The sequence below is a fragment of the Podarcis gaigeae genome (assembly GCF_964106915.1).
Source record: "Podarcis gaigeae genome assembly, chromosome: 3".
NCBI lineage: Eukaryota > Metazoa > Chordata > Lepidosauria > Squamata > Lacertidae > Podarcis > Podarcis gaigeae.
This window is the reverse complement of record NC_139680.1, coordinates 109,967,576-109,982,482: the sequence shown is the minus strand read 5'-3', so window position 1 is coordinate 109,982,482 and position 14,907 is coordinate 109,967,576. Positions and strand designations below refer to the sequence as shown.

General features: G+C 44.5%; 1 protein-coding gene across 3 annotated transcripts in view; it reads left to right on the top strand.

Annotated features, from left to right (window-relative positions):
* ASB3 (ankyrin repeat and SOCS box containing 3) overlaps positions 1–14,610 on the top strand; it is a 52,892-nt gene extending 38,282 nt beyond the window's left edge. For all 3 annotated transcript variants that reach the window (XM_083733478.1, XM_083733480.1, XM_083733479.1), the window contains 7 exons: positions 340–452; positions 1,157–1,292; positions 3,001–3,178; positions 4,079–4,276; positions 7,726–7,974; positions 11,783–11,916; positions 14,087–14,610. In XM_083733478.1, the coding sequence (XP_083589604.1) occupies positions 340–452; positions 1,157–1,292; positions 3,001–3,178; positions 4,079–4,276; positions 7,726–7,974; positions 11,783–11,916; positions 14,087–14,361 (1,283 nt within the window). In that variant the 3' untranslated portion in view covers positions 14,362–14,610. The remainder of the gene's footprint in view (positions 1–339; positions 453–1,156; positions 1,293–3,000; positions 3,179–4,078; positions 4,277–7,725; positions 7,975–11,782; positions 11,917–14,086) is intronic.
* The last annotated feature ends 297 nt before the right edge of the window (positions 14,611–14,907 follow it).

The window sequence follows — 14,907 nt, the reverse complement described above, 5'->3', positions numbered from 1 at the left end:
CGAAGGACTACTGAAGTAAAATGTTAAAGAAATCCTCGCTCCCCGAGCCAGGTTTACATATTCTATTAAAAAAAAAATGTTACAGGAGAGACTGTCATTGTGTCTGCCATCTGTAAAAGGTGGGCTTAAGCTGCCGATGAAGCCGCAGAAAATGATTGGACACGACTCTGATGTTTCCAAAGTCGCCTGGGAGTGAAGGAAAAGCTGCACGACTACTTAAGAGAATTAATTCTGACTTCAGTAGCAGATGGAAAACATCATTCTGATGATGGTGTTGATTAAGATGAATGTATGTGGTGTAGCTGATAAGAATAATGGTTTTTAACCCTCTGTTTATAGCTGTTCAAAATGGACACGTTGACGTGATAAAGCTTCTCCTTCAACAAGGAGCAAATATTAATGGTCCCCACTGTTGGTCTGAATGGAATTCTCTGCACCAAGCTGCTTTTCAGGTAATCTATAAATCCATAATTTCATTTCCATATAAATAAAGTTTTACTCTTTCTCCCTCTCTCTCTCAAAATGGCAGCTTTGTGTAGTCTTTGCATGCTGTTCCTTTTGGTGATTTATGACAGCCGGGTGCAGAAAAGTCAGTTTAAATGCAAATGATCGTTCTGAATATGGCAGGAATTGTGCTGAGCGTTAAACACAGCGAGCATGTTAAAATATTTAAAGTATTACACGTGTTTTAAGAAATGATCAGGCATAACATGGGTGATAAATCTGTTGTTGAACATTAATTTGCTTGAAATAATTCTTTTGTCCTGATGCACTGGGGCTCCTCAAACAACAGGCAGAGGAGTTTCAGTATTTAAAAGGTAAAATACAAGCTTGGAGAGTTTTATTGTATGCAGTTCCCTGCCCAAGCCAACCTCCCAAGTTCTTTGGCACAGAATGCTCTCTGAACTGCTAGAGCAGCGGACGTTCTGGGCTGGGCCTTGCAGAATCCCATGACTTTGGCAGATTCAGCTTTAAATATGTACTGAACTAAATTTCTCCTACATCCCTATTTTCGGAACGTACAGAGTGGTCGAGGGAGGGAGACACTACTAAGCGCTGGGAACCACGAACAACGGCACGGTACTCAATGCAAATACATGTCGAGATCTCGCTCTGTTTTTAACAACAACGAACTCCTTTTTTTACCCACTTTCAGAACTACCCGGAGATATTGAAATTACTCCTCGACAAAGGAGCCGAAAAAGAATGTGTGGATGATTTTGGGATCACCCCTTTATTTGTTGCTGCGCAGTATGGGAAGCTGGAAAGTTTAAGGATACTTATATCATACGGTAACCCTTTTCTGTTTCTGTGAAGCTGCTGTCTTTCAGCAGATTTCCTTGGTGTAAGCTGGGTGTGTGTGTGAATAACAGTATTACCATTGTTTAATAGCTTATTAACAAAGTGAATGTTTCAAGGAGAAGAGTTGTAGCTCAGGGTTAGAGCACCTGCTGCAGGTCGTAGCAGAGACCTGTAGCTTAGATAGCTTTTAAAAGATTTAAAATAAATTTACGGAGGGATTTGTTGTTATTATTTTGTTGCATTATAGAAAGAAAAGTAATAGATTTACATCTCCATTAAATGCAAAACAGTTTAAAAAATAATGATGGCATTTTAACTAAAACGTTGCACTAATGCAAGGATTAGCTATAGCGCAACCAGGTATCCCTTCTCTCCTCACCTGTGCATGTCTGCATCATCCCCAAATCTGCTCTGGAGGATTTGGGGAACCCCCCCTCTAGAACAGGTTTAGGGGGCAAATGATGAGAGGAGAAGAGAAGAGTTGAGAATAGAAGAGTGTTCTATTGCAGAGGGAGAAATCTGGGCACTGATGGACAGACATGCATAACACGATACTGACTACAATCTTAAAGAACAAGAAATATAAGACCAAATTCCTAAAAAAACACCATATGACCAATAATACTATAGAAAAAACAGATCCGACCCCTCCCCACGAGAAAATGAGTACCATAGTAAAGGCCAGAGTCATTTCAAGGTGCGATCCAACGTTAAGAAGCTTGGGCAAGAAGGGTAGTCTTAAAGCTGGTGTCTGAAAACTGACCATGTTGATGCCAGGCGTTTTTCCCTTGGGAGAGCATTCCACAAATGGAGAACCACTACGGGGGGGGGGGGGACTCGTTATTGCATTGCCACCTTTTGCACCTCTCTCAAAGGAGGTACACAGAGAAGGGCCCCTGGTGATGACTGAAGGGCTGGCGAAGTTGCAATGAAACCTTCACGTTTGTAGGTAGTGTATCTCTGATATAGATATAGAGGGGATATTTGTTAATGTCATAGTCTGCTTTTGAGCATTCCTTTTTTTTAGTTTTTTCCCCCAAAATTAAAACAAGACATATTATCCAAAAACATATCATCCTTGTTTCCCCCCCATTTTTCCTCCCTCCCCCCTCCCACACAAAACCCACCCGCCCCCACCCCCCGACTTCCCTCAGTTCCAGTCTTTGATTTCTCTGAGACTGCTGTTTTCTGCATGTTACAAAGTTGTATAGATCCTCAAACTATTTAGCTGATTGTTATCAATACAAAGTTTGTGAATGTTTATTCAAAGCCAGCCAAGGAGTCCAGTTCGCTTTGTTGCGTCTTCAAATACTTTGTAAAGGGTTCCCATTCATCCTTAAAGTCACAGTTATCCTTGTCCCGTAGCTTATATGTCAGTTTTGCCAGTTCTGCATAGTCCCTCAATTTTTCTTGCCATGATTCTTTTGTTGGGGTTTCTTCAGTCTTCCATCCTTGTGCTACCAGAACTCTCGCGGCCGTTGTCACATACATGCTCTGAGCATCTGGCAAGACCAGATGGGCCGTTAGTTTGACCCTACTGTGTACTTCATAACTCCCTGAGCGTGCATAGCAAGCATACACAGCAAAGGTAATTTACAGCGGTCCTATGGAACGGCAGGAATGTTTGCAAGATGCAGAGTGCTGGGCTTTAACCACCTCTCTTATTCATTAATTACTGGGTTCTCTGTTGCCTATCAGGAGCAAACGTCAACTGTAAAGCCAAGGATCGGGCCACTCCGCTGTTTATCGCTGCGCAGGAGGGCAATGACGAATGCACGGAGCTGTTGTTATCCAGCGGAGCAGATCCAAACCTGTACTGCAATGAAGATGAGTGGCAGTTACCTATCCACGCTGCAGCAGAAATGGGGCACAGCAAGTAGGTTCTAGAAGAAGCTGCTCCAATTTCAAAGCAAACAAAGTTGTCACTAGACTTACCTTGTACTCCAGGGGTCGGAAGGTAAAGGACCCATGGACGGTTAAGTCAAAGGCGACTATGGGGCTGCGGCACTCATCTTGCTTTTCAGGCCGAAGGAGCTGGCGTTTGTCCGCAGACAGCTTTCCGGGTCATGTGGCCAGCAGGACTAAACCGCTTTTGGCGCTACAGAACACCGTGATGGAAACCAGATCACACGGAAACGCCGTTTACCTCCCTGCCGCAGTTGTACCTATTTATCTACTTGCACTGGCGTGCTTTCAAATTGCTAGGTTGGCAGGAGCTGGGACAGAGCAACGGGAGCTCACTCCGTTGCAGGGATTCGAATGTGGGGACGCGGGTGGCGCTGTGGTCTAAACCATTGAGTCTCTTGGGTTTGCCGATCCAAAGGTTCAGGGGTAGGAAGTTCCACTGGCTCAGAGACCAGAACCCCACTTGAGCTGGGGTGCGGGGCTTACATCAGTGTATCTCTTGCTGAACTGGCATTAGGGATATGTGCTGGCGCAGCCCTGGCTGAGCCTTGACTCAGCCAGCAAATCTGCTGAATGCAAAGTCTCTCATCCAGGTAGATCTTAGGTTTGGATTGCGCTTCAAATCTGTGTAAACCAAGATTTAACTGCATTTTAATTTCAACGCTATATTTTAAAGTAATTTACAAATGTGTGATCCTCTCTCCCACAATCCATTAAGGATCAACCTGTTTTAAACTCTGGAACCACTGTTTTAATATTTATGTAACATTGAAAGGTGGTTAAGTTGGGTTGCTGGTTTTTAAAGCGCCAGGAAAGATTTTGCTCTTGCACTGAAACCTGTAGCAATAACAAGCACTTTTCATATCCTTAGTATACTATGCTTGCTCATACCCGTTACTGACCGGCTCTGTGGCAGCGCTGAAGGCAAAGTGAGCCCTGTCTACTCTGCAGTCCTAGGCGGTCATGAAGATTGCTTGGAGTTATTGCTTAAGGAAGGTTACAGCCCAGATGCCCAGGCTTGTCCAGTCTTTGGCTGCAGATCACCCATGCCCCTGGCTTTCCAAAAGGGGTAGGTATCAGCAGGAACTGGCAGGAGAGGGTGGACAAAAAGTCGGTGGCAGTGATCACTCAGAACCTGACATAAAATAACTTGTTGTTGTGGTTTAGTTTGCACAGGGGCATAGTTCTGAAGACAAAAGTTGGGACAAACTGGAGGGGGGGACAGCAAAGTGAAGAAGAACTGGAAGGGAGAGGGCTAACAGACACTCTCTCTCGCTGGAAAGTATCCAGCCTATCAGTCCGAGGTCACGGAGAGCAGATTAGGTGGCTAGCATGGTGGTTGCGAGATCAGGTTGCAAGGCACAGAGTGACAGTAAGCGACTCTTTTCGCTTTGTCCTGCTTATCTACGGCCAAAGGGGGGGGGGTGAGTCCCCGAAGCCTGACACTTGTTGTTGTTGTTTAGTCAGGATCTCCAGCACCATAATTCAAAAGCATCAATTCTTCGGCATCAGCCTTCTTTATGGTCCAGCTCTCACTTCCATACATCACTACTGGGAAAACCATAGCTTTTACTATACGGACCTTTGTTGGCAAGGTAACTTACTGTGTTCCATATTGCTGTGTAATATATGAAGCTGTCTTCCCCCCTCTGTAGAGCTAAACATATGTATGGACTTTTTGAACTTCGGTGCTGGAATTCCACATGCGCCCCCGGCAGGTTTAACCAACGAGTTACCTTCCAGATGTTGTTGACCTTCAGCTTTGATCAGCCCCAGCCAGCATGGAGAATAGTCAAGGTTGATAGGATCTGTGGTCCTGCAACATCTGGAAAGAACTACATTGGCTACTCCTGCTCTAGGGCTTTCTTTTAAAAACAGGGGTTTCCTCTCAGGCTGCAATTGTGTAAACACTAACCTGGGAGTAAGCCCAATTAAATCCACGAGGCTTCCTGATGAACAGGCGGCCACAGAATTGCACTTCTGCCTGGTGTATACCAGTTCTGGGTCGTATCCAAAGAACCTGGCAAGGATTTCCTTGGGGAAGTTTTCCTCTTTGAAGCAGAGGCTTGTCGAACACACATTCAGTCTAATTTCCTTGCTTTCAAAGGGTCTTTATCAGCAATCTCTGTCTCTAGGGAACTTGACATGATTTTGTAATTGAGTCAAGTATACTCTTAATTAGCATAGAACTCTCTCTCTCTCTCTCTCTCTCTCTCTCTCTCTCCTCCCCTCCCATCTCCTTCTGCTTGAAATGGCTGCTTGATTGTCTCCTAATATCAATCTCTCATTTTCCTTTAAAAAAAGAAGATAATGTTATTAGCATGGATTCTGCTGGGGTTTCCTTTCTATATTACGCACGGAGGGTGCAGGAGGAATGCTTGTTGATGCAGTTTGATTTTTTCCCTCTTCCAGCTTACAGGAAAGGAGAAATTCTAAAATGTGTTAAAACAGAAATGCATTTATCAGTCCAGAGTTTCTCAAACATGATATGTGTATCTGTTGCTGGTCTTAAAGTCCTTTGCCATATTTTATTGTGTATTTGTATCATTCTTGCCTTTGTCAGTCTTATTGCAATGACTTCTGATGAACCCTAAGAAAGCAAATCAGATAAACTGGATTTCTTTTAAAACTGTAGTTATAAGCCCTGTTTGGTGTGGCAAAGGTTGGGTTTTTTCCCCCTCTTAGCATTTGCTAATGTTAATATTTTACCTATTTTGAATTTCGTTCTAATGGTCTCTCTCGAGATGTTTTTGCTTTTATCATAACTCACCTTGAGCATTCAGGATGGCATCACTCTGCAGATATTCTTTTTATGAAATTATGATAATTAACAACCTTGGTAGAAGTAACAGGGGGAAATGTCCAGGCAGCCTCAGGGAACTGTCCTACATAAGTTACAAGAGGCTTGGTTTTCCAAAAACAAATTCTTTTTACGTAGAGATGGATCAGACATACAACCCTAAGCCCAAATTATGTGGACTCCTGCAGAGAAGACTGCAGGCGCTTTGCTCTTCCTCTGGTCCTGTGTCTGCTGCACTGCTGTGAGCTAAGCCATGGTTTGGTTGAGCAGGCTTGCGGTTTCTTCTGCTCCAGACAATAACCAAGGCTTATAACCAAGGTTTTTTCCTTCGGCTTATAGCTTGTGGTTTGTCTGGAGCAGACAAACCAGAAGCCCAGATTCAGACAAGCCAAACCATTGTTTATAAGCCAAACCATTGTATATAAGCCAAACCATTGTTTAGCTCGCAGCAATAGCAGCAGGACTGGAGGAAGAGCAAAATGGCCGCGGTCTCCTCTCTAGGAACTCGCATGCTCACGTATTAGCAGCAACCCATGGTTTGGCTTTGCACTATGCATGAACCAACTCGTGTTTTCAAAACCTGGAAGCTTTCAGTGCTTTTTTTTACTTTCTTCCTGTCTGCTTAGTTTCAAAAACTATTTAAACTTCCAGTAATATAACTAGACGCTGAAGAAGAAACAGGAGGGTAACCAGTGAGAAAGACATTATCCCAGTTTGTAAAGAAGGACGTACTTGCAGTTTAACCAGTTCCTCATACTAATGGAAATTGCGAACGGTCTGGCAAGATTAACATGGCTTGTCGCAGATTCAAGAAATACTATTAGAACTTCAGTGATATATCCAGGAAGTCAGCAGTTTTCAAAGTGTTGTGGGGGACCCAGGGCTTCCTCAGACTGAGGATCTGCCTTCTCAGACAGTTTGCCCACCACTGTGGATCTTCTCCTGAAATGTGTGGTTGCAGGGGAGCATATGCACGCATGATTTTATTTGTATGCTTCTTTCCCACAGTTCAAACCATGCTCAAGGCGGCTTACAACATGGGGGGGGGGAATACATAACTGCAACATAATAAAAGTTCTTGTTGTTGTTTAGTCGTTTAGTTGTGTCCGACTCTTCGTGACCCCATGGACCAGAGCACGCCAGGCACTCCTGTCTTCCACGGCCTTCTGCAGTTTGGTCAAACTCATGCTGGTAGTTTTGAGAACACTATCCAACCATCTCGTCTTCTGTCGTCCCCTTCTCCTTCTGCCCTCCATCTTTCCCAACATCAGGGTCTTTTCCAGGGAGTCTTCTCTTCTCATGAGGTGGCCAAAGTATTGGAGCCTCAGCTTCACGATCTGTCCTTCCAGTGAGCACTCAGGGCTGATTTCCTTAAGAATGGAGAGGTTTGATCTTCTTGCAGTCCATGGGACTCTCAAGGATATCCTACAGCACCGTAATTCAAAAATAATAAAAGTAGTCATATGCAATTGATAAAACATCAAAAAATACACAACCAAGCTGAACAATTCCCATATGAATCACAACACCTAAAATATAGATACGAAAACCAAACAGCAACCACTCACCCAACAACAACACCCCACCACCACCACCACAAGCAACATCCCAGTGTGATTTGCAGTTGTTCCTCTGTAGGCCTTTTGGTGCTCAAGTGCAGACATTTTGAAAAACAAAACTGCATTGACAAATGTGTTTTTTTTGAACATTGGTTGCAGGTCTGGCTTAATCCTCATTCTTCTGAAGTATGGGATCACGCTTTCCGAAGCAGATTTAGGCCTCTGTCTGCATGATGGAAGGTTCTCCTTATTTCAGCATTTTTTGAAGCGAGGCTGTAAGCTTCCACGCAGAGAGCACCAGACGGAATTTACGAAGAATGCAATTCTTGCAGGAGACAAGCACAAAGAATGGTTGCCGTCCCTCCTGTTGGCTGGGTTCAATCCGGTGCATCTCCTCAATGAATCATGGTAAGCAAGATTACATATATATATATATCACATGCGCCTTCACGTTTTCAGCAAGCCTTTGGGGGAAGGGGTTAACGTTTCCTTTTATTCTGATTTTGTAGGTCTTTCACATTTGTGAATTTTCTCCGTGTTGTTTTATACCTTGTTCTGTTTTTAATCAAAGTTTTTTAGTGGTCTCTGCATTATCGGAAATAAAATACACTGTGCACATGTGAGCAGAATACACACATGCATGTATTCACTTGTGTGTACATGCATGAATATAGATGCACATCCACCTTGTCTATTTGTGGTTTTTTACTTTGCAGATGCGCTGCATTTAATAGCTCTGGGTTGTTCTATCGGCACAAGCATTTCTTCTTCTTTTAAAAATAATTTTAAGAATTGATTTTGTTAAGAAGAAGTACAGTCGTAACAAAAAGAAAGAACATCACAGCCTGGAAGGGCAAAAGTACAGAAGTACAGTGCAACTCCGAAGGAACAGTAAAGTATTAACTCCCACAAGGATTCCCTTTACAAATAAAACAGATATGTAAAAATGAAATACCAAGAACTGACTTAGTTGGTCTTTAAGGTGCTACTGGAAGGAATTTTTTTTGTTGTAAAAATGAAAGTTTGCCAATGAAGGCTTTCCCCCCACCTGTGAGTTGTGTTATTATTTAACATAAAGGTTCTATAAAGCCTTAGATGAGACAGTCATCTGCATATGTAGTAGACCCACAACGTACGCACATTTAACTTGTGCGCACTCAGCTTTATGTGCTTGACAAAAAAATTAAAAAGTGACTGGAAAAAACTTTGACAATTTCACCTGCCGTTGTATCCAATGTGTCTTGACTATATGCGATTTTGGCCTTATGCGTTATTTTAGAAAATGGTTCCTGTTGCAGGTAATGCAAATTCTCTGATTCAGTTAAATAAGCACAGTACTGTACAGTAATTGGAAGCAGACTCCTCTGACTGTAGCCTCTTTCTCCCAAATGCTCTCCTTTCCCGTGACGATTTCCTCTCCCTTTTAGCCATGGTGTGGTGTTATGTCAGCACCAAGGCCAATTCTAACCATGGTTTGTTATCCAGATCCTCTTTTCAAGCTAATTGTGGTTGGCATGAATCTCAGGGCAGATGTAACACTACACAGTGGTTAAATTGACAAGGAGTTCACATGCAAAAAAGGGGGGAATGAATAAGGCATTCCTGATCAATTAACCATGGTTACCACTGAGGAAAAACTGCCTCTAGTGGACATCCTGGTTAGCATTTAACTAGGGTTAAGTTCAGGTTTTAGCGTTGATTAGGACTCACAATGGGGATTTCTGGGGGGGGGGGGAGATATTAGGGGCAAAGGAAGCACATGCTCTTGCAGCCCATTCCCTTAACCATGGTTTCAAGAGTGTTATGTCTGCTCCAGCCCCAAGTCCGAAAAAGAAGCAGGCTTGGAATAAAAAGGTAAAGGGACTCCTGACCATTAGGTCCAGTCGTGGCCCACTCTGGGGTTGCGGCGCTCATCTTGCTTTACTGGCCGAGGGAGCTTCCGGATCATGTGCCCAGCATGACTAAGCCGCTTCTGGCGAACCAGAGCAGCGCACGGAAACGCCGTTTTACCTTCCTGCCAGAGCGGTACCTATTTATCTACTTGCACTTGACGTGCTTTCGAACTCCTAAGTTGGCAGGAGCAGGGACCGAGCAACGGGAGCTCACCCCGTCGCGGGGATTCGAACCGCCAACCTTCTGATCGGCAAGTCCTAGGCTCTGTGGGTTAACCCACAGCACCACCTGCGTCCCCTTAGGCTTGGAATAGAGGTGAATAATTGTTGACAGACAGTGAAACTGGAAGAGAAGCGACGGCAGAACCTCCTTACAGGGAGAACATAGTGTGGATCTTTCACAGAATTGTGTTCTGTGTTGAATTCCAGCTGTGTTGACTCATTACCAAGGGCAGGAGGCCTGTCTCCATCAAGTGAAAGGAGAAAACAAGCCGTACGCTGTGTTTCTAAAGGTTTCAGCAAGGGGGCAGGGAAGGCATGTGCAGACCCGCTTCTATGGGAAATGGGCACAAAATGCCTTTTCTGTGCTGTAAAAGGGCAGGAATCATCTCGTTGCTGAACACACAAGACTTGCAGCTGGGTTAAAATAATAAAAAAGAGCCCTGTATTCCGAAGCAAAACATTAAAGGTCACTAGATGCAGGCAGCATGAAAAAGGTTCTTTTAACTGCTTCGATCTCTAGGAAAGACCCCTGTACCTTGAAGGCTGCTTCCTTAAGGGAAGCAAAATATAAATCCTTTAATTATGGCACTTGGACAAGCTTATGGTTTCCAACTGGCAGCCCGCTTGCTGAGTGTAATTTAATACTAGGGGTGGGCGAGCAAAGCAAGTATTGCTGAATTCATCAAGCCGTCGAGAGCCTAAGTTTACAGGCCCCAAGTGCAGCTCAAAGCTGTTCAGCTAAATGAAATGATGTTCTAGTTGAAGGATGATTTCTACCGGGCAGGAGAATCCATATGTACGTTGCACCTTCTGAAGGAATGGGTTTCCCAAACCCAAAACTGACTGTGCAGGCAGTTTGAAACGGGCACCAAAATCCCTATTTTTCCTTAGCTAAAATCCATTAACTTGAGCTCTGAGTCAATGTATAAACAAAAACCCGGCTGTATAAACAAGTGCTCAGAGTCCTCTCCTTTATCAGCTCGTGACGGCAAGGATGACCTTGGCTGTTCCAGTAGAACAGGGATGACACGTCTAGGTCTTATCTTACATCCTGACCACACTCTGACACACAGACCTAGTCTGGGAACAGCGCCAGAGTGTGTTCATGGAGTTGGTGACCTCTTGCTCCAAGATAAGAGTAGGAACAGGAATACCCTTTTATGGTCAGGAGTACAGGAAGGAAAACCCTTTTATGGTTAAGAGTGCTGGAGCAGGAACATCTGTGATGTCAACCTGCGCGCACAAGCTGACGTGCTTGGATTCCTGGGGAAGGGGGAGAGGGTGCCTGGAGGATATATATACTGCATGAAATTTCTCATTTCTTTGGACTTGCTGTGGACTGACCACGCAAGTGCCTTTCTGCTGCTCCGGAGAGATAAAGAACTCTTTCTCTGAACCAACCCTCGGTGTCATTTGACTTCCTTCCTCCCGTCCGGAAGCAACACAGAGCCCACCAATCGGTAAAGTCTAATAAGGCTACACTTCGACAAGTTTAGCAAGCCCTGGTTCAAACTGCTTGTGTGTGTTTCGGCCTGGGTGTGTTCTAGGGCAGGAGTTTGGGAGCCACATAATGTTGGATTCGAGCTCCCATCACGCCTGGCCAGCATGGCCAATGATCAGAAAGCCCTGCTCTACGCTTCATGGGCACATCCAACCCCATGGACACCATTTCTGACCTTCTTGGGTTGAGCAGGAAGCATAAGAAGAGTCTTACTGGATGAGGCTGTGGGCCCAACCAGTCCAGCTCTTTGTTCTCAAGCTGGCCAACCAAGCAGGACTTGAGTGCAACCGTACTGTTGCGGTTTCTGGTACCTGGTCTTCAGACGCATATTGCCTCCAGCAATGGAGGAAAGGTCCGCAGTGACTTTTCTTGTGTTCACCTGGAACCCAAGTAGAGTGGCTCAAGGTCCTCCATCCCAGAGGGAGTTCACACAGACAAGTGAAAATGCAAACACCCCCTCCAAATGTTCCCCGATCAACACAGGCCAGGCGAAGTTCAGGGACTGAGCAGACAGGACGATGTACAATGTGATTTTGGAGATGAGACTTTGATGCATTTGATGCAAAAGCTCTCCTAATAACCGGGTTCTGCTCGATTGCAGGGTTTCCTCTGTAAGCAGTGACACTCTCAACTTCCTTCTGGAGTTCACTAACTGGAAGAGGCTTCCCTGGGACGTGGAGCAGATCCTTTCCGACCACAAAGAAACCTCCGCCTGGGTGACTCGCAGTCACTTTGGTAAGTGACTCTATGCAATCTGTTTTATTTCACGGCATAGATGACAAAACTGCTTTGGGGGCTGACGTGCATTACGAACGCTTGGGCAAAATAATGCCTGTAAAAGAAGTGGCGTGGATCTTGATCCAGAGTAATTGTGTTTCACAAAAATCCGTGCTTTGCTGTAGAAGGCTTCGTTGCCAGGCAGACTGTGAAACCTGCCATGCTGGGTGGAGGTTAGGATATGGCAGAGGCTTTACTCTGATGGCAGGGGCCTCTAAAGCAGAGGGCAGCCACTGAAAGTGTGGGGGTGGCGGCGGCGGCGGCGCAAGCTGTATCCCACCAATGGTAGTTTATCTCCCCCTGCCCCACAAATTGCTGAGAGAGGTGGTGGAGCCAAACTAGCCAATAATCTTTTGCATCCTAAGCTGCAGGATCTAAGCTGGTCCTAAGCTGGTCCAATTTCTTGGGGTCCCTTCCAACTTTATCATAAGCCTGATCTTCTGGGCCAGGCTAGCTTGGAGAGGTGAAAACCAGCAGTTTTATTGCCATTCTGCACTCTGGTCGGCACAAGATCTATGGGTGTGGTAGGGGCTTCACTGCACCATTTAGCCTTGTTGCTCCCAGCTGGGAGTTAGAATTCAGGGATGGGGAACCTGTGGCCCTCTAGATGTGGACTGAAGGATGATGGGAGTTGCAGTCTGGTCCTGTATACCTGAAGGAGCGTCTCCACCCCCATCGTTCTGCCCGGACACTGACATCCAGCGCCGAGGGCCTTCTGGCAGTTCCATCGCTGCCAGAAGCCAAGCTACAGGGAACCAGGCGAGGGCCTTCTCGGTGGTGGCACCTGCCCTGTGGAATGCCCTCCCACCAGATGTCAAAGAGAAAAACAACTACCAGACTTTTAGAAGACATCTGAAGGCAGCCTTGTTTAGGGAAGCTTTTAATGTTTAATAGGTTATTGTATTTTAATGTTCTGTTGGAAGCCGCCCAGAGTGGCTGGGGAAACCCAGCCAGATGGGCAGGGTATAAATAATAATAATAAATTATTATTATTATTATTATTATTATTATTATTATTATCATCATCATCATCATCATCATCATAGTCCAGCAACACGTGGAGAGCAGCTTGTTGATTCTCCTTGCCTTTCAATGTAGGGTGTTGCTGTAAGTTTGAGGGCTAAGAAGGGCTGCAACCCAGAAAGCCATTGCCAGTCGGAGTAAATAATTTTGAGCTAGATGACTGGTGGACAGACTCCTTCCTATGCAGTGCAAGCTGGTTTCAGAGCAGAGGCGTCCATACAACGCGGCTCTTCCAATTAGCCTTCCAAAATCAGTGGGTATATATAAATGATCCTGTCGTTCTGCTTGATCCAGCTCTCGAGATAAAGGTCAGCCAATTACTCCTGGCAGTGGTGAAACTCAGGACCACCCGCCAGGGAGAAAGAAAAGCGCAGATACAGTATGGAATCGTCAGTTGCTAACTAGAGACTCGGGAGAGTGAAATACCAATTTTTAATAATAGAAAGGTTAGGCTAGACTCTGATCAGGAAATGTCTTTCTTTTTCTCTCCTGTGTACAAGGCCAGCAAACGTATCAGGATGGTTCAGTCTGAATATTTGCTTAATTACCATCTCTTTGTGGTCTCCCTCCAGTTCACTTACTCGCTGGGCCCTCCCCCGCCCTCAATATTTTCATTATTTTTCTCTCTTGTCTGTTTAAAAGATCTGCAGTATTTTTTTTTTCTTTTAAGAATAAGGCAGATGGTGCTATTTAATAGAAGGGAGCTGGTTTCAGTCTTCTATTTTAAATTTTATAAACAAAACAAACAAAGAAAAAACCCCGAGATCATGCAGTTTGCACTGGATTTGCAAAGCAAGTCCGTGGGCTCAGGGAACTCTTAATGCAGATTAGATATGTCTTGACTGCTAAGTAGATTCAGGGCAGAAGAAAGAAAGGCTTCCATTCTCCAAACAGTGTGTGGTTCATTTATGGAATTCGCTGCTGCATGGTGTGGCGATGGCTGCTCGATTAGATGGCTTTAAAAGGAGCTAAGACAAAGTCATGGAGGGGCAGCCTGACCTGTGGATGTTAACTATGATGGTTTTATGAAACAATTGCAGAAGGGAGCTTGAAGTCCTCTCAGTTGTTGTGCCCCACATAATTCTATTTTATTTTTCTGCGACAGAGCACATCCCTCCCTTGTCTCATCTCTGCCGTCTGGAGATCCGGTCACTTTTGACGAGCGATCGCTTACGGTCAGACCAGTTTATCCTCCAGCTGCCATTACCCGCTTGCCTGCAGGATGCCTTGGTTTACAAAGACGTGTTGAGAAGCTATGCCATTTCGGAATCTCAGCTTAGACTGGGCGATGTGTACCAACAAAATTCCCCGCCGTCTCTTTCCAGTTCAGGAAACACAGAGAAGAGAGAAAACACGAGAACTGAAGCAGGCTCCTCATAGTGTTTAAGGCTTCTGGCTGTCATAAGAACTGTGTTGTGGTGCCCAATGCAATGATCGACCTCTCCACTGCTGCCCGTGATAGGATATCCTCTCTTCAGAGATTCTTTAAACTCTTGCTCAGAGGCTTTCAGATATGTGTCCAAGCGCTGTTCTCTCTCAAAGGAGTTCAACATTCAAATGGATGAAAACACTTGCAAAGGCATAAATATTGCCACGGATCATTCCAAATAAAGATGCATTCCCTGTAAAGTTGGTTGATTTATTTTGGTTGTCATTGATTGTTTTTTATTTCTTAACTGGTTTTTTGCCAGAAGGTCTTAGGCTGTGTTACAACAATATACAATAGAATAGAATAGAATAGAATAGAATAGAATAGAATAGAATAGAATAGAATAGAATAGAATAGAATACAATACAATACAATACAATACAATACAATAGAATACAATACAATACAATACAATACAATACAATACAGTACAAATACCTTTATTGGCATCAAATCCGTGGGATAAATTTAAAAGGGACAGGAGTGAGGCTGTCAAG